This window comes from Myotis davidii, unplaced genomic scaffold (assembly GCF_000327345.1).
Source record: "Myotis davidii unplaced genomic scaffold, ASM32734v1 scaffold574, whole genome shotgun sequence".
In the NCBI taxonomy this organism is placed as follows: domain Eukaryota; kingdom Metazoa; phylum Chordata; class Mammalia; order Chiroptera; family Vespertilionidae; genus Myotis; species Myotis davidii.
The window spans coordinates 212,866-233,452 of record NW_006285614.1 but is presented as its reverse complement, the minus strand read 5'-3'; the positions used below and the strand labels follow the sequence as shown (position 1 = coordinate 233,452).

Genomic DNA, 20,587 nt, shown 5'->3' with positions numbered 1-20,587 from the left:
GCTTTCTCTGATAACATCTCTCCACTTTCAATACTTATTTTTCATCCTATTCTGAATATTTTGTTTCCTTCAAGATTCCCCCTTCATCTTTGATATTCCTGTCCAGGACATAGACACCTCTACAGATCCATTTTTAAACATTATGGAAAGCACCTCCAATAGCTATTTCCTTTTGTTCTGAGAAAAAAACAAAAACAAACAAACAAACAAAAAAAACAACCCAGCTGGGAGCTATTCTGTAGCCTTTATTTTCACTTTCCTTGTTTCTTATATATATATATATTTTTTTTCCTTATTGATTTCAGAGAAGAAGGGAGAAGGAAAGATAGAAACATCAATGATGGGAGAATCATTGATCAGCTGCCTCCTGCACACCCTCTATTGGGGAATAAGCCCACAAACCAGGCACGTGCCCTGACTGAGAATCGAACCGTGACCTTCTCCTGGTTCTTATGTTGGCGTTCAGCCACTGAGCCACACCAGCAAGGCAAAGCAACACTCTTAATGAACGTGACCCAAATTACTTAGTTTCTATCATTTGTGTTACTTCCACTGATAATAAATTCAAGGTTTGGGCCCTTGTTTTGTACAGTTTAAGAAAAAGATGAAAGATGTCCTTAAACTTAGCAATAGGAAGTACTGTAACCATTTTTATAATCAGAGTTAAAATTGGCATTACTAAGTATTTGAGTTTTGTTAAATATTGTCTAGTTTGTCGACACTGAAGTCAATCTAGTATAAATTTGATATACCACGGGGAAAATACTGTATAGAGAAATAATATTTTTATTTCTCATTCCTTACATACCTCCTTTCCATTGATACTACATATGGATTCTGGAGTGCTTGTTCAAATTTGGTGTACCTTTATAGAGTTCTGATTTAGGTTTTTGTCATTGGTGTTCTTTTAGTCTCAGCTTTACTTATGTCATGCTCACATAGAAATTCAAAAAGGGAAACTACCTTTACTGTAGTTTGGGGGCCAGGGGTGGGTAATGAATGAATTATATAAAGAAAATAGGTATTCAGATTATTTAAGCAATACCCGAGTTCTTACTGTTTACTGGAAACTATAGCAAGAATTAAAAGTATATATAAGACATAGTCCTTGCCCTTGAAAGTATTGATAATGATAAAAAAGCCTTCAAAGATTATAAACATGCATTTTCATTAGTAGATTCAATGTCTTCCCTTTCAAGCCTTTCACAAAGCTACTAACAAAATCACTGTAATTATCTAAGGAAGTGAAATTTCATCTTTATTTTAAAAAAAATAGCATTGATGCCGAAACCGGTTTGGCTCAGTGGATAGAGCGTCGGCTTGCAGACTGAAGGGTCCCAGGTTCGATTCCAGTCAAGGGCATGTACCTGGGTTGCGGGCACATACCCCGTAGGAGATGTGCAGGAGACAGCTGATCGATGTTTCTCTCTCATCGATGTTTCTAACTATCTCTCTCCCTTCCTCTCTGTAAAAAATCAATAAAATATATTTTTAAAAAAATAGCATTGAGATAAATCTTACCTTGTTCCATTGAGCTCTATACTGTGTTTTAGGTTTGGCTGCCTGCAGTAAAGGCCAAAGGCTTGGAGATTTCTGGAACATTTACTCATCGTCAGGGGCACATCTATATGGAAATGAACTTCACCAACAAAGCTCTGCAGCATATGACAGACTTTGCAATCCAGTTTAACAAGAATAGGTAAGAAAGAAGAGTCCCCAGCTAGATTCATGTGTACCTCGTGTCCAACAAGAGAATGTTCCATTAACGATGGGGGGAAATTCTCATGTTGGCAAATGCTAGATGTAGAGGGAATGCTGGCTGTTGTGCATCTATTGGTTGTCAGCTTCAGCTCTGAAGGCCCTAGGGAATTTTGCTGGGAAACTCATCCCTGTAGAACAAGGATACCAGACCTTAATGCCTTTTTAAGGATTCTAGGACTAGAATGTTTTTACCAAAACAGTTTATTTTAAAAAATATTTTTAATTTAAATCCTTTACTCATTCAACAAATAATTGTTTAGTATCTGTGTGCCAGACATTTCAAGGTACTGAGATTAGAGTAGTAAACCAAACCAATGTGTGTCCAAAGCTCACATTTCAGTGGGGATAAATGGACTTTGGTTGATGTAAAAAAATATAGAACAGTCAGTGTACCTGGTTAGTTGAATAATTAATTAAATATAAGCTGACAGTCTGCTTTTAGCATGAATTCTCTGCTTTAATAAGGAGAACATGAAGACATAAAATGTTGATGTCCTACAGTTCTGAGACATCACGGATTTTTATTCATTGTGACTCAGAAAACTGGCTGTTAGACTTTGATGGCAGGTCTGTTTATTCATAAATACAAGATATTCAAACTTGTTTCTAGCAAAGTAGTAATTGGACCCCTAAAATAAATTTAATTTGTCAGTAACAACGTACTGACATAAGAAACTTTTGGAGTCAGAGCACTAGCAAAATAATTCTGTCCTTATGACTGTTTATCCTTACTCAAAATCATTTAATAGAAAACAGAAGTTATATTGTAACCAGTGTTATAGTAAATTAGACTTGACCATCTTGGGTCTTACTATGCCTTCATTTAATATTGTAAAAAATTATGTTCCTTCAAATGGAGTAAAAAGCCATTGAAACCCAATGATGCAGCTAAATCCTGCCTCCTGAGTAACTTCTAGAATTTCTTCATCCTCTCTCCTAGCTTTGGCGTCATCCCCAGCACTCCCCTGGCCATCCATACACCACTGATGCCAAATCAGAGCATTGATGTCTCCCTGCCTCTCAACACCTTGGGTCCAGTCATGAAGATGGAACCTCTGAATAACCTACAGGTCCGAGTTTTACTTCACTCAGGGTACAAGTTGATACCTTGCCAATTTTATTTTATTATGTGTGTATGTATATAATTTATATTAGATTTGGTCATGGAATCAGATTTGTAATAACTCTGTGATGAAGAGTTTTATTTATTTTTTAAAAGTCATGCATTGACATGGAAAATTATTATTTTACTCAAACATTTAGAAACTTTTGAAGATCGTTTTTACAAACCTTTTGTTTTTAAAACTTACATAGCAAATTTGAGTGTCATTTACACAAAAACTAGAGGCCTGGTGCATGAAATTCCTGCATGGATAGGGTTCCTAGGCCTGGCCAGCGATCAGAGCTGATTGGGGCCATCTCGCCCAGTCCCGATTCGGGCCAGGCCAATTGGGGCCTGCTGGCCAGGGGGCAGGGACCGCGGGAGGTTGGCCAAGAGGAGGGATGGGGGAAGTTGGCTGGCCACGGGGAAGGACCCGGGGAGGTTGGCCGGCTGCGGGAGGTTGGCTGTGGGAGTGCACTGACGGCCAGAGGACAGCTCCTGCATTGAGCATCTGTGCCCTGGTGGTCAGTGCGCCTCATAGCGACTGGTCGGTCGTTCATTCATAATAGTCGCTTAGGCGGGAGGTTGGCCAAGAGGAGGGATGGGGGAAGTTGGCTGGCCACGGGGAAGGACCCGGGGAGGTTGGCCGGCTGCGGGAGGTTGGCTGTGGGAGTGCACTGACGGCCAGAGGACAGCTCCTGCATTGAGCATCTGTGCCCTGGTGGTCAGTGCGCCTCATAGCGACTGGTCGGTCGTTCATTCATAATAGTCGCTTAGGCTTTTGTTTATACACACACACACACACACACACACACACACACACACACACAAACAGATTTCGCCCTAGCTAGTTTGGCTCAGTGGATAGAGCATCAGCCTGCGGACTCAAAGGTCCTGTGTTTGATACCTATCAAGGGCACATGCCCGGGTTGCAGGCTTGCTCTCCAGTAGGGGGAGTGCCAGAGGCAGCCAATCAATGATTCTCATCATTGATGTTGCTATCTCTCTCTCCCTTCCTCTCTGAAATCAATAAATGTATTTTTAAAAAATATTTCAGTAGAGAATCGTGTGGAGGTTATTGTTAAACACACAACCATGTATAGTTAGTTATCTGGATTTAAATATCTGTTGTTAACGTATCTATGGTAAGTGTAGTAGAATCTTAGAGGAGTTCAGAACTTTATCAGGTCTATAAGAGCCTCTTAATTTTGAAAACATTGTAGTTTTTAGAATGTTTAAGTCCTTATTTAGAGTTTTATTCCGTTTTCATCTACTTTGAATTTCTTTTTGAAATATAAGCTTTCTGGGGCTCAAACAATGTGAAGGCAGAGTAGTAAGCTTATGAGCTGAAACTGTAGCAGCCCTGAATGGGTATTAATAGAGATAATAGAAGTTGGGGTTGTTTTCTGTTGTTATTATTGTGTTGTGATAGCACAACTTATTTCAAATGGACAAAACATTAGTGTCATTTACTGTATCTTAAGATAAATTGCCTTTGAATGGGAGCTTCCTTTCCAGTACTTTGAGATGTACAAGATGTATCTAGAAAATTTACTACTATGGAAACTGAAGACTTTAAATTGAATGGGTGGGGGAAGGACATCTGGTTTTTCTTTTCTTTTTTTTTAAAATATATATTTTATTGATTTTTTACAGAGAGGAAGGGATAGGGATAGAGAGTTAGAAACATCGATGAGAGAGAAACATTAGCTGCCTCTTGCACATCCCCTACTGGGGATGTGCCTGCAACCAAGGTACATGCCCTTGACTGGAATCAAACCTGGGACCCTTGAGTCCACAGGCTGATGCTCTATCCACTGAGCCAAACCAGTTAGGGCTGGTTTTTCTTTTTGATTAATTGCTATAACACTTCCCTTCAGGTGGCTGAGGGAATATCATATTTTTTTAGACATCATTAGACACCAAAGCTACTACAGGGCAACTTTTATGCTGTCTGAACTCTGCCATTTTGCTAGCGATCAAATAGCTCTTGAGTCCACTACCCATTAGAACTATTAACTCCATCCATGTTAATTTTTGTTACAAACTTAACAAAGGGAGGGGGTGCTTCTTGATATTTAGGTCCATATCCTATTTTAAGGCTAAATATTTGGTTTTTATAAATTATATGAGCTGCCCTAGCCAGTTTTTCTCAGTGGTTAGAGAGTCAGCCCATAGACTGAAGGGTTGCAGGCTCAATCCCGGCTCCAGTTGGGGTGTGTGTGTGAGGCATCTAATTGATGTGTTCCTCTCACATGGATGTTTCTGTCTGTCTCTCCCCTTCCCTTTCAGTCTCTCTGAAAAAAAATCAATGAAAAATGTCCTCGCGTGAGGATTAACAAAAAAAAATTTGTCTCAGCCCATGGTGGCTCTCATCTTGCGTCACTATCATTCAAAGGCCAGCCTAAAAAGATGCCCTGTGAAGGATAATCTGAAGACACAGCAGAGGATTGGTATTCCCATCCTACCAAGAACTTGAAATGATAGAATAGTCTGAGATTATAAAATATGTTGGGGTTTTTTGTGGGGTTTTTTAAAATATATTTCATTTTTTACAGAGAGGAAGGGAGAGGGATAGAGAGTTAGAAACATTGATGAGAGAGAAACATCGCTCAGCTGCCTCCTGCACACCTACTGGGGATGTGCCCACAACCAAGGTACATGCCCTTGACCGGAATCGAGCCTGGGACCTCTTGGTCCGCAGGCTGACGCTCTATCCACTGAGCCAAACCGGTTAGGGCTATAAAATATGTTTAAAATTACTAAAGAAAAATACCAATCTTCCACTTTCCAGTCAAGACAGGTAGGATTCCATTGCTTACTCTTCTGGAAATACCAATGTGAGATACTAGTACTGGTGGTGAGACATCAACAGTAAAATTACTTGAAGTTAAAACTAATGTTTCTCAGTAGTTTAAATAGCGACAAAAAAAGCTTGTTTGCCAGTTCATTAACTACCTTGTTGCTGCAATCGTTGACTGCCTCTTCAGCAAAGGGTATAATGATTTAGAATGAAGTTGGGTGAGTCACAATATAAGGTTGCTCACACTAGAAGAATAAAACAAGGATTACTGTACAGATGGAATTGGCTATTACTATGATGAAAGTAAAGTGTTAAGGGGCTTTTCCAACACAGAATCCCAAAGTAAGTAACTAACCCAAATCTACATCTGCTTTCTATTTATTGAGATCTAACCTCCTGTTGGCCCAGAGAGCCTCTAGCCTAATATTTGAGGACAGTCAGCATGAGTGCAAAATGCTTTACTTTAGAAATAAGAAATGGAATCTGGGTCACAGAAACCAGGGCAAATTTTCTACTCTTAAAAAAGAAACAGTAAATAAATGAATGTCAGTTTCTTTTCCTATTTGCATTTTCATTTAAGATTCAGTGAAATGAACTTCCCAAGTAGCAACCTTCATAATAGACTTTGAATCTTGGTCCAAAACCCCTCCCTCAAAAGTTTTCATTTTTACAAACCTGTCTTTATAACAAGCAAACTTAAACATGTTCAATCTAAGTGGAATGTAATAAAACATCTCAGCTTCTCTAAGAAATATAATTCCATCTGTAGTCACCTGCTGATCATCTTTTTCTCATGGATTCTCCTCTTTCAGGGAATGTCATAATTATGGCTATTTTCTCTTTAATTGGGATTTCCCAGTGGAGAAAATAACCAAAAAACTTGAAAAAAGAGAAACTTTTCCCCACTATTAGCAGCTCTATTTAATGTCTGCTGATGGAAGTTGCAACTAGTGGTTAGCTTAAGGTAGGTGGGTAACTTTAGATTTCACTTCCATTCTCCCCTTATTCCAGTATGAACAAAAAGAATCAAAACCAGCCGAAACCGGTTTGGCTCAGTGGATAGAGCATCGGCCTGCGGACTGAAAGGTCCCAGGTTCGATTCCAGTCAAGGGCATGTACCTTGGTTGCGGGCACATCCCCATTAGGAGATGTGCAGGAGGCAGCTGATCGATGTTTCTCTCTCGTCAATGTTCCTAACTCTCTATCTCTCTCCCTTCCTCTCTGTAACAAATCAATAACATATATTAAAAAAATAAATAAATAAAAAATTAAATTAAATTAAAAAAATAATCAAATCCTAGTCCCAGATAAAGCCAAATCAAGATTGATTGGCATTTAAACATTATATTTGCATAATGTTTAAATTGAAGAGCTCGTGTGGAAAAGTTAGTACTTTTTTAGTACTACAGACTATAAAATCATGGAGAAAGAGGAGGGATATCTGGAGGTTGAGGAAATGATATTTTGAATGCGGTGTGTGATTTAGCTATTTTGCCTAATTTGATATCTGTATATAGGACAAGTAAATCAAACCCAGCTTCCAGAACTTTAATGTGACACTTAGTAAAAACACTTTTCTTTAAAATGTTCATCAGACTACTTGTTGGCTTATAATCTCTTTGAAACACTATTGAAAGGTTAAAAAGACACTGTTTCCTCTTAAAATGTAAAATAGATTATACTTAGAGACACAAATACTTAATAGAGATTGGAATCTATGAAGTTTTTTCTATTGTACTGATGTTGGTTGTTTAAAAAAAAAAAAAGCCTTGTGAATCCAAGTTATAATTATTACACAAAAAGTCTGAAGCCTGAGCCAGAACAGGCCATTCATATGGAAAAGCCACTGCAAACAGCTTGAATGGGGCTGCAAATTGGGTGGGGCAGGGTCTCAGATAGTCACTAGGGCAGGGCAAATAGTGTAAGTTAGGTTGATGGAGACTCAGATATGGTCACTGCCTGTCAGCACTGTGGCAGGGAGGTCTCAGCAAAGGAATAGTGGCCACTGCCAGCACTTTTTTCTGGGAGAAAGCTGCCCCCCAGCTCTTGCCCTGATGCCACACAATTTAGATCCTCTCCATAGGTCCCTAGATCCTTTCAAGCTGTTGCTCCAGCACTGGAGTTCAGAGAAAGTGAGTCCAAGTAAGTCTGTGCACCAGCCCTTTAAGAGGAACTGCCTGGGTCTCCAGCAGCTTCTATGTCATTCACCCGCAATCCCTACTGATGTTTACAGGCCTAAGTTACGGGGACTTCTCTTCCCAGCATTGGAACCCTGGGCTGAGGCGTCTGGTGTAGGGCTGGGACCCCTTTCTCCTCATGGGAAACCTTTGCAGCCAAGATATACCTTCCAATTAAAAAAACACCACAGGTGGATGTCGGACCAACCCATTCCACACCTCCACCCCTCCTACCAGTCTCAAATGTGCTTTCTTTACTTCTCTAGTTGTAGGACTTCCATTCAGCCAGATTTCAGGCAGTTCTAAATGATAGTTGTTCTGTGGTTTAGTTGTAATTTTGATGTAGTTGTGGGAGGCTGCAAGTACCGTGGTTACCTACACTGCCATCTTGACTATCCTCCTTCCCATTATTTCTTCAATTTTTTTCCTGCCCAGTTATCTCTCTACTCCTTCCATAATTCCAATTACACATATGTTAGACCACTGGATATTGTTTGTCGCGTCACTGAGGCTATTCTTTTTGTTCTTCAGTTTGGGTAATTCCTGTTGATGTATCTTCAAGTATACTGGCTTTGTTCTATAGACTACAACCTTCTATTAAATCCATTCAGTATAATTTTTATTTCCGATATACTTTTCAGTTCTAGGATTTCCATCTGGGTCTTTGCTAGAGTTCCCCATTTGTTCACTCCAGATGACGACTGGAGAACCTGGAGCCTACTCCTCCTTTATCCCTCTTATTCTCTTTGGCCATCCCTTGGGCCTAAGGGTATGCTTATAGACCCATAAGAAAAATGACCAGTAGAAGTATCTGAAGAAGGCCCTGGAAACAGTATTATTTCTGTCTATCTAGAAAATTCTTGTGTTCTAGCTGGACAGTCTCTTTGGCCTTGTGGATTCCTTTATCCATAGGTTACAGGGAGGCCAGAGGAGGATTAGTGTGTGGCCTTCTAAACCATAAGACCCAGGACAGGATCCCCAGCTCATCACTGAGGGCAGTTGGAATCCTCTATGCAGTACTTTCTTTTTAGGTTAGCTTATTTCTTCCAAAAATTATCTTTGACTCTCTTGTCTACTAAAAGCTTTCTGTCAGTCTTCTAGGGGCTAAGTTGGGAAAGAGGGCTGAAGAGTAACATTCAGCATGCATAAATTCACTTAACCAACCACCCCTCATTCATACCTGGCATCCCCTTGAAAGTATCATCTATTTAATCATCTCTAAAAGAATCGATCTTTACACCTAGCTGGGTTTGCTCAGTGGGTAGAACATTGGCCTGCGGACTGAAGGGTCATGGGTTCGATTCCAATTAAGGGCATATGCCCGTGTTGTGGGCTCAACCCCCAGTAGGGGGTGTGCAGGAGGCAGCCAATCAATGATTCTCTCTCATCATTGATGTTTCTATCTCTCTCTCTGTCTCCCTTCCTCTCTGAAATCAATAAAAATATAATTTTTTTAAAAATTATCAATCTTTATGTCGGGGCTGAAGGGCTAAGGTAGCTTAGAATGGTGATAGGGATCTAGTACTCTCACAGCATCTTAATCCTCTTTCCTTTAACATCCCCTTTCCTCATACAGATTCAGAGGTGCTATCAGTCTTAACCCTTTGAGAATTCTGTGGTGTTACTGGTAATCAATTTATTTTACAGTTACAACATTTTATTACTGTTGTAATTTTTTTCTTCCCTATCTTTATTAATTTACTAGAGGCCCTGTGCATGAAATTCGTGCACTTGGGTGGGCAGGAGGGGTGGTCCCTCATCCCAGCCTGTGCCCTCTCACAGTCTGGGAGCCCTGCGATGGATCATCCCAAAGAGGTAGGCCCTGCCCACCCAACCAGGGCTCCGTGATGGATCGCCCCAGTTGAGGGAGGCCCTACCCACCCGGGGCAGCCCGCCAGTCGGTGGCCTGGGCCTCCCTCTGCAGGGTGATCATGGGGCAATGGATGGGCCCCGACCAATCGCATCACACCCGCCTTGGCTGGCCTGGCACCAGTGGGTGTCATAGCATGGTTGTCCAGATGGTTGTTCCGCTGTTCAGCCATTTGATCGATTTGCATATTACGCTTTTATTATTATAGATGCCTTTAATTTTTTTCTTTTAATTATGGCAGAATTTCTTCCAGGAGAAAAAATTTTAATGTGATTTTCAGTCTACTATTTTTATCTGAAAGTCTGATAGCACCTTCATAAAAATGTATTCTTTTCTTCCGTCTGTATTATTTTCAATTAGGAGCTTTAGTTAGTGGTGAATCTGTGGATTAAGAATTGGTATTTTTCACTTATAGGGTATTATGAGACTGACAAATGATTTCACTTATTTATGGAATCTAAAGAACAAAATAAATGAAAAAAATTTGAAACAGGCTCAGATTCAGAGAGAGAACTGGTGGTTGTCAGAGGGGAGGCGGGGTTGGGACACTGGGTGAAAGAAATGAAGGGACTAGCAAGCACAAATTTGTAGCCACAAAATAGTCACGGGGAGATTCGTGAAGAATGGGGAATACAATCAGTTGTGATAACTATGTATTGGTGCCACTTGAAATGTTGGAAATATGGAGGGGGAAACTATGTAAAGTATATGATTGCCTAATCACTAAGCTGTACACCCGAAGCCAGTATATATTTTTTTTTTAAGTATTGGTCCTTCCCTACATACAGTTTTTGTTACTTTTCTGTCTATCATCTTTAAACCCCACTTTAGTGTTGTATAATAAGGGGATAAATATTAGGGAAAAGAAATAATGTCTCAGCTTTTTTCTTTGAATATCTCTTCTAAAACAAAGCAGTATTTCATCAGTTCTATTTATTTAACCTTTGAGTGACTAGGGCAGAAAGTGCTGAAGATGCTAGCTACAAAAGACACAATCTTACAGTCCTGTTTATTCATATCCTTATGATCTTTGTCAGCCAAAAGGTGTTGGGTTTTGTGTGTGTGTGTGTATTTTTGTTTTTTGCCAGTGTATGGTCCTGAGAAAATTCTGTCTCTTGCTACTCCTACATTGCGGTCCCAACCTGTGAGAAAATGAGTTGCAGATGGTGCCTGTCCCTGATATTTCATGTCTTACATATGTCCATTCACACTCTGAAAGCCCACAGCTCTAGCTATTGTACCAGAAAAACTGGTAAATGCTTCCAAATTGAAAACTTTTTCAGGAGCTTCCATCACATGAAGCAAACCAGCTTGGCATCTGCTGACTTTTCTGGACTGATGTGCAGGGCAAACAAGTTCAGTATTAAAGCCTCCTTTGGTCTTTCAAGATTCACAGTTGCGGACTGTGCACTCGGATTGCTTTTATGGGAGCACATGCCACTTAGTGGTTGAGTCCTTGACGTGGTGGATCTTATGGGAACTATAAGAGATCCCCAGATTAGACAGGTAGGTCCAATGCTGAAAATAACCCCTAAAGACAGAACAGAACATGAAATAGTCCATTAGCAAATGGAGGCGATGGAGTTTTGGTTATAAAAGATGAAAACATTTTTTTACCCAAGAAAGCAAAAGAGAAAATTACTTTCTGTGATTTCTACTTCAAATTTTATCAGTTTATTTGTGTCATTTAAACATATCCTTTAAATCTCACCTGAGAAACAGAGTATCTTATATATAAATATTTCATTTCTTACTTGGTTGTTGTTTTTGAGAACACTCCTTATCCTTGTCAAGATATCCAGATTCTACTAGGCAATATCTTTTATCTTAATGCTAGAGGCCCGGTGCACAACATTCGTGCAAGGGGCATGGCCCTCGCAGCCCCAGCTTCATCCTGACAGTTGTTCGGCTGTTCGGTCTAATTAGCATATTAGCTCTTTATTATATAGGATAACCAGCACTCAACTTGCTTCTGAAACTCTTTACGAATGTGTCTGTTAATAGCAATAAAAGTGATTTGTGGGTTTTCATCTATAAAAATCCCAGCCAACTTTATATTATGATAGTAAGTTGAGAGTTGATGATGAAAAATGGCATCAATTTTGTGTTTCTTGCTTGATAAATAATTGGAAAGTAGATTCAACCATATGATCTTTATGTAGTAGGGGACTTCCCAAAACCTTAATATACATTATAGGTCAGAATTAAAGGGAACTCACTGGGATTTTCCAGAGCTGGATTGAAGCCCACTTGAGAGCCATGTCCTTCCCTCATACATATGTATACTCTTATATTTTGCTGTAGCATTATATTCAGGAGATAGGGAAAATTTTGCTTTATTCAAAATTTTTATGTAGGGATTATGTTATTGAGGCTCATACATCTTGAAAGTAAAACTTGAGAAAACCTTTGAGCCTTTATGCAAACATAAAGAATGTTAACCCTAACTGGTTTGGCTCAGTGGATAGAGCATCAGCCTGCGAACTCAAGGGTCCCAGGTTCGATTCCGGTCAAGGGCATGTACCTTGGTTGCAGGCACATCCCCAGTGGGGAGTGTGCAGGAGGCAGCTGATCGATGTTTCTCTCTCATCGATGTTTCTAACTCTCTATCCCTCTCCCTTCTTCTCTGTAAAAAATCAATAAAATATATTTTTTTTAAAAAAAGAATATTAAATCTCATGGTTGGAAGAGATAACTTTTTTGTTGTTAATCCTCACCTGAAGACACATCAACTGGTTGCCTTCTGCACGCGCCCCGACAGGGGAGGGAGGAAGCAAACCAGCAACTGAAGTATGTGCCCTTGACCAGGAATGGAACCTTAGGCCCTTCGGTGCACAAGGCACTGCTCTATCTACTGGGATGCACTGGTTTAATGTCTGTTTCAAACCCTATTTCTGATTGAATTTACCCTATATGAGCAGTGATTTAAGTCTCAACATCTATAAGAATACTAATGATTTATTACCCTAAAATGGCCCATTTAATATTCCTAAAACTGTTAGGAATTCATTTATATTGAACTGACATATATCTTTAAATTCTATCTGTAGATCCTCGTTTTACAGCTGGAGTTTTATAGACAAGTTTCTGTCTGAATCAAGGTTTATGGGGCCTGAAAATCAGTCAGGTGGGCCTGTAATGAAAATATACTCAATCTGAATATTTTTTTTCATTTTTATTCCACTTCAGGAAAGCCTAAATTTATGGAAGGACATTTGTTTGTATGTACTGCAAATAAATGTCCGTCTATTGTTCTAATTTTAATAAAAACCAATTAGAAGTAAAACTGGTAAATGTATTTAGTATCAGTTACAGTTTGGAAACTAAAGAACATATTATTAAATTTATTTTTTTTAAGTGTGAAAATGAATGGTGCTCCTTGGTTTCGTGGCAACATTTCTTTTCAGGAACCATTAAAGGAGTTTGGAAGTCAGGTATTCCAAATATGAAAGCACAGAACTTCTTAGTTCCATAGCTCGCGCTGGGTTCCTAACAGTAATTTCTGTCGCATCTCTGCACATTGTCCTGCCCATGTACCTAATCATTTTGGTTGCCACATGCCCTTTTTCTGTCCAGTAGGCACACCTGTGAACCTATTTGATTTCTGACTTGCTGTTAACTAATCTAAGACTGTATCCTTACTGTCTGAACCTAGATTAGGTTCTAAATCAGTTTTACTCAAGGATTTTAAAATGAATGATATTCATTCATTCTTATTACAGAGGTCTGTTTTTTCTATTGAGTTTCCTTGGGTCTTTTGTCCCAAGACATACCAGATTGGGGTGTGGAATAGCTAATCACTTTAACTGGTAGTTTACTAATTCTGTCTTCACCATTTTATGATTCAGTACAGTATATATTGAGTGTATGTTAAGTTTACCAATAAGCCTTACACAGCAAACAGTTCATATTGTTAATGTAAATAGTATTCTAAAGTGCATAAACTGCAACTAAGGGCACATCAGCCAGTCCTATCAAGGTACACAAAGCTGTCATTAAAGGGAAAAAAATAGAGATTGATATCTTAAGGTTTAGAGCCCACACAGGTCTGGCAGAACCTATTTAAGGTAAGACCTTATGTTTTGGGGAATTTGTCAGGCAGAATGAAAGGCCTGTGAAAATATTGCTGTATATTTCTAGCAACTGAAACTATAGAGTAATTTTGTTGTAGGCTTCTGGAGGAAGAGATAATTTGGTGTTTGTAACCAGATTGGTCAGTATAGTATGGCAAGTGGGTTCTGTACAGGCAGAAAGAGATTACATGTACATTTGCTGCAACTTTCTGATATATTTTGCCTAGCATAGAAAACTTTTTAAAAAACAAGAAAACTACCTGGAGCAGGAACAGGTGCAATATATCTTAGCATTATTTTCCCTTGACCTGGGTACCTTGTGAGGCACGCAGCTCCCAGTGGGCCTCTACACATAGGTATGTCCTATCAGAGTTTGTGACAGCTGTGTACTTCTCGGCCACACCACCGCTATGTTATACTGAGATTTACATCGCCAATCTGGAAGAGCTTGTGTTTATATTTTTCTAAGCAGAACCAAAATCCTAACAATGGTCCGCAGAGCCCTGTGAGATCTAGCCATGCTACTCCCTCCCTTACTTCACTCTGGCCACACTGGCTTTCTCGCTGGTCTTCAGATGGGTTTGAAATGGGAGACCATATTTAACCTAAAGATGGTAGGTCTTTTTGGCATTGACTAGAAACATAGAACAGATAGATTTAACTCCAGCTGCTAGCAGAAAGAGCCACGTCTGCTTGAGTCTCAGATGGCATTTATCACACAGTTGGGAGTCAGTGTCATTAAAAACCTGTCCCTCAGAGCCATTTCCCTAGGATCTATTGACTAGTTGGCGTGGAGCTGGAAACCCATTAGAATCATCATTTCTCAGAGAAATGGAGATGGTCAGCGTCACTGCCTGGTCTTAGGTTGGACCAGCCTGTAAATAATCCTTCCAAAAGCTAAGTAGAGAGCAGGAATAAAAGAAAAAATATTCTTCAGAGACTTGGAAAGGTCACAAGTGACATCATGGAAGAGTAGATGATATACTCTCAAAGGTGAGCTGTGTGCCACTTGCCTTGGTTTTTCTTGGGGCTGTGCCTCCTGTGGTTATCTGTGGTGAGAGGCTGCATTTGCCAGAGTTCAGACTGAGTTCATCTAGTACCTTTTTATAGTACTTTTGAGTACACTGGAACAAGGTTAGAATATTAATTTAGCCTGTTCGTCTCCAGCTGTGCCACCATAAAGAGGCTGCAGCTACTGCAGCAGGCTTCCTATACTATGGAAAGAAACTAATTGCTGGTTACAGGCTGAAGCTGACAGGCTGCTCTTTCCCCAGCAGCCACTGAAAGTAACTTTTAAAAATCATTATTATTCTTAAGCATTTATAGCTTCCTTTTGTGTTTTCCAAGTGCCTCAGAATCATTTCTATTTGCTCTTCCTATTGATGTCCATGTGAGGCAAGTTAATATTGTAATGGCCACATGTTACACGTGACCAACTAGGAACAGAGTATTAGGTAATCTGCTCCTTGGTACCATCTGTGTGATCTGCTGTAGGCATCCTCAGAGTAGAAGCTCAGGTGTGCATTCTGTCCCTCAGCTCACTGAACCCATTTCTTCACTACTTGCTTTTAATTTGGTGTATGAGTATTAATGGGTTTTATATTTACTGACTACAACTTAACAGTAAAAAATATATTTTACATAATATATATACACACACAATACATACTTAAAACTGAAACACTTTCAGGAAACATTACTTACTCTTCATGAAATACACTATGATACTTTCTATTCTCTTTTTGATGCCAGTTCCAGACCACTAAATTAATTTTAAGAACCACCATTTGGTTGTGACCCACAGTTGTTATTGATTTTTAATCCTCACTCAAGGATATGTTTATTGCTTTTATTTTTTAAAATATTTTTTATTAATTTCAAAGAAGAAGGGAGAGGCAGGGAGAGATAGAAACATCAATGATGAGAGAGAATCATTCATCAGCTGCCTCCTGCAATGCCCCACACGGGATCAAGCCTACAACCCCGGCATGTGCCCTGACCAGGTATCAAACCATGACCTCCTGGTTCATAGATCAATGCTTAATTGCTTTTAGAGCGAAGGGAACAGGGAGAAAGAGAGAGAGAAACATCAATTGGTTGCCTCCCATATGCACCCTGACTGGGGATCAAACCTACAACCTACATATATGCCCCAACTTGGGATCGAACCTGAAACTTTTTGGTGTACGGGAGGATGCTCCAACCCAAGGTGGGGCATGCCCCATAGTTTTTAAAAATGCACTGCTAAGGAGGTACTTGAAGCTGAAGAATACATGTGACAGATTATTCTGGAGCATCAGTTTTACTAAAAAGTAAAGGAGAAATACATTTTTATATTAACATATAGATGCATTATGGAATAGCATGCAACTTCAAAGAAATTTTGTTTTTATGATGGGCTACTTAGTAGTATACTTCTAATCCTGACCCTCCTTCCTACCTCTACCCCAGTATGTATGTCCATGCTTCCCTCTTCTGTTAAGGGATAGAGACTAGAAAAAAACTTGAGAAGTGCTGTTCTTTTGGAAACTTTAGAACAAGTTTATATCTTGACTAAACCTAAATGTTTGTTCGGAACTTTGAATAGTATATTTTACAATCATTATTTATATTGTGTACTTCTACTCAATATGAGTGCCAGTTCCTATTCTAGAAACTGAGAATACAGAGTGAACAAGAGGCAGAAATCTCTTCCTTATGGAACTCATATTCTACTGGAGGTGGGACACGAGGCATGGGGACAGGCAGTAAACCAACAAATTAGTAAAATAGTATGTCAGATGAGAGCAATGGAGAAAAATAAAGCAGATTGAAGTGGGGAGTCCTAGAATTGGAGATTGAGTGGTGTAATTTTATAAGTATGTTGGTCATGCAAGAGCTACCTGAAAAGATAATCCTATACTAGTATAATAAAAGCCTAATATGTTAAGTGTCTGGTCATCCAGTCGGCCATTCAACCAGAGTGTAATATGCTAATGATATGCTAAGGCCTCTCAACCACTCGCTATGATGTGCACTGACCACCAGCGGGGGCAGATGATCCAACCAGAAGGCTAGCTTGTTGCTGGGATGGAGCCCTCCTGCAGTCCCTCCCTGGCTGGCCAACTTCCCACGTCCCTCCCTGGCCCTGATCATGCACCGGTGGGGTCCCTCAGCCTGGCCTGTGCCCTCTCACAATCCAGGACCCCTCGGGGGATGTTGAAGAGCTGGTTTCGGCCCAATCCTGCAGGCCAGGCCAAAGGACCTCACTGGTGCACGAATTCATGCACCAGGCCTCTAGTATTTGATAAAAGTAACCTAAAGGAGGCTAGGAATGAGCCATGCATATTACTGAAGGAAGAGAATGCCAGACAAAGGAACAGCAAATGCAAAAAGCCATGAGAGAGGAGTGTGCCTGGCATGTGCAAGGAGCTCAACAACAGGCTCCTGTGGCTGACATGGAGCGAGCATGAGAAGAGTCATAGCACATACAATCAGAGGTAATAGGCATTAGGTTATAAGCAATTGTAACTTTAATTTTTATTCTGAGTGAGATTGGAAGTCATTGGAGGTTTGAGCAGAGAAGTATTTGTGAGCTGACCTACATTTTAAGTTTACTCTGGCTGCTGTGTCAAGAATAGACTGAGGAAGGTAGGTGTACGGAGTGGGGAAGGCAAGTACAGAAGCTGGGAGACCATTAAAAGGCTTTGCAGTATTTCATTTCCTGAGTTTGGAAGGACAACAGGTTATTTTAAGGATGAGGAGGAGAGAGCAGGAATTTATTTTGGACATGTTCATTTGAAATACTATCTAAGTAAACATACCAAGTAGGCAGTTGGATATATACGTGATAATTGATATCTAATAGGCAAGATAGGTATTGATGTATTGAAGCTCTTGGAAAATAGTTCCCCAACTTGTCTGGGTTATACCTGTTAGGATAGTTAATTTAAAAAAAAAAGAGGACCTTCCTTCTATTTCCAAAGCAATCAATATCATACTCTTTAAGGTTGACTTAGTTCTCTTTAAAAGTAACTGCCATCTGGATTGGAATCGAACTGGCCTCATACTGTGTTCCCTTGATTCTTTTATGCCTTAACTCCTAAGGAGTGATTGGCATATCCTTGGAGAATCTAGTATTCTTTGTGAATACATATGTTATTCTTCCTTAGCATATAGATGTTATTTTAGCTGAGTGGTTTGAAATTAAAAGAGCCCACATATCACCCCATCCCTGCTTCATTCAGTATCAATTTATGTAATGTGAGAGATGTTGGGATTATGTTATGCACATAAATGATGTAGAGGTAGGAAAAAAGGATGAGAAATGAGTATTTAATTCCATTTGCTCAACATCTTCACCTTAATTTCAAGCAACAGATATTCATTGAGCCACTAGTATGCTAGTGAAAAATGAGAGCCCCTGCACTCGAGGAGCTCATTGTGTTCAGGGTGAGGCAGGTGTAAAGTTAGTACTAAACCAATTGTAGCTGCAGTGGAAGTGTATGCACTGGAGCTATACGGTGAAGGATAAGAGCTATCCTGAGAAATCTCAAGCTTGAACTGAATCTTAAGATTACATAGAGCCCTGGCCAGGTAGCTCAGTCGTTTAAAAGCAACATCCCAGCCGAAACCGGTTTGGCCCAGTGGATAGAGCGTCGGCCTGCGGACTGAAAGGTCCCAGGTTCGATTCCGGTCAAGGGCATGTACGTGGGTTGCGGGCACATCCCCAGTAGGAGATGTGCAGGAGGCAGCTGGTTGATGTTTCTCTCTCATCGATGTTTCTTTTTTTTTCGCGCCTGCACGTGTTATTTTGTGGAAGAGCCGCACTCAAGGGGCCAAAGAGCCACATGTGGCTCACGAGCCATGGTTTGCCAACCACAGTCCCAGGTTATGGGTTCAATCTCTGGTCAGGGCACATACAATAATCAACCAATGAATGCATAAGTAAGTGATACAACAAATCTCTCTCTCTCTCTCTCTCTCTCAAATCAATAAATAAAAATTTTTAAAAAAGATTACATATTTTCCAGACAGCTAAAACTTCAGAAGACTTTATTAAGTAGAAAGAACAACAGGTAAAGAGGCACAGAGCTGTGAGTTTGAAATGCATCTCTAGCCAAGAGTAAAAGTTTGAGAGCTTCAAAGTGCAGATTTTGAAAAACTAATGGAAAAGAGCTGAAACACTTCCTCCCAAAGAGGGATCTGTGTGCAGTTGATCTTGTCAAAAGATGATAGTTTACCAAGGGCACAGTAGCAAGAAGAGGCATTAAGCTAACGGTTTCCTATTAAGCCTTTTTATCTCTACCGATCTCTTAGCATAGTAGTAGTGCTACATTTGAGCATGTGTAAGATGTCCAGTAAGTCTAATATGATCGTCCTTAATTATGAAAAATTCTGAGTAAAAACGGTAAAACAGAAGACCGGGAATTTTTCCTTAACAAACACTTGTTATAATACTTATTTTAAGGCACCATTCTAAGTGCTTTGCAAATATTAACTCATTATCTTATAATAACCCATGCATTCAGTACTGTTGTTATCTCCATTCTACAGACAGGAAACTGAGTGGATACTACTTGCCCAAAATCACACAACCAGTAACAAGAGTCAGAATTTGAAATCACATCTGATCTGGTTCTCAAGTTCATGTTCTGAACCACTGTCTCCATTGTTTCTGCTTTTCCCAGCTTCTCAGAATTATGTAGAACAGAAGTCCAGGAACCCTGAAATTGTATGTTAAATGTTGCATGCACATTTTTCAGAAAGAGGGTCCATGTATTAAAAGCATCCGCAAGCATAATGGTTTAGCACTGCTAACCTAACCTAGAGGAGCTTTACATGTCCATTTCATTGCTAAAGAGCTCCAATTGGAATATGGATTCCCTCACAACAAGATATTTAAGTTTTTGGTTAAGTACCACCAATATTATTCCTTGGAGGACAAGGATTATCTTTTCTGTATTCTTTATATATCAAATGGTTAGGACATAGTAAACATTAATAAACAAATGAATGGCACATTGTGAAATATGGCTGCTTTATATTCAAAGATAATAGTAGATAATCACTTTGCATTTCACATAAAACCTTCATGTAACCACATTACACCACCCCAGTTTTCACCTCTAAATGCCCTTTATAGAGCTGGCACTCCTCTATCCTCTTGGCGCCCTTATTTGAAATGAGTTCTCCTTCTGTCAATACTAACTAAATATTAATTAGACAATGCCTCTTTCCCAGAGGCCCACACTGGTATAAATCTTTTGAAATGGTACTCTAGCACCTCTAAAATGTCAAAAGTCCCTCTTTTCCTAAGGTTAGTTCCTCCACTTATATTCACCATTCTCTAACTTTTTGAGAATCCTGCTGTTCCAGCATTTTGGGCATCAGATTATGTGATATAGATCACTCCTAGGAGGTTGGTAATTGAAAGGTTAAAAACACAGTTACTCCTGTTATTTGCAGATTTTTAATATTTCCTACAACTTTTGTGATATGCTATGTTAGTACAGTTTTGGTAATATTATACTTAAAATCCTTTTCTTCTTGAAATATTAATGTTTATTGCTTATAATATTATATGTAAGATCATTTTTCTTCAATGATTGGTGTTTATTGCATGTAACATTATCATATTTAAAATCGTTTTTCTTGGAAAAAAGACACACACAAGTTACAGGGAAAGTAATTGATGAATTCTTCTGGGAGAGAGAACAGAAAGACTGTCAAGTAGACATAACCAAACTATGGAGGAGGAAATAAAGGTACTATTTAAGGTTGGGAAGATAGTAAGTCTTTGGAAAGAGGATACTTGGAGCT

At 39.5% G+C, this 20,587-nt stretch overlaps 1 protein-coding gene and 1 pseudogene across 3 annotated transcripts in view; one reads left to right on the top strand and one right to left on the bottom strand.

Moving 5' to 3' along the window:
* The window catches only part of AP2B1 (adaptor related protein complex 2 beta 1 subunit), a 94,790-nt gene that overhangs the window by 58,135 nt on the left and 16,068 nt on the right, over positions 1 to 20,587 (top strand). For all 3 annotated transcript variants that reach the window (XM_006756412.2, XM_006756411.2, XM_015559251.1), the window contains 2 exons: positions 1,554 to 1,699; positions 2,702 to 2,831. In XM_006756412.2, the coding sequence (XP_006756475.1) occupies positions 1,554 to 1,699; positions 2,702 to 2,831 (276 nt within the window). The remainder of the gene's footprint in view (positions 1 to 1,553; positions 1,700 to 2,701; positions 2,832 to 20,587) is intronic.
* On the bottom strand, positions 4,718 to 9,030 carry LOC102768301 (annotated as a pseudogene).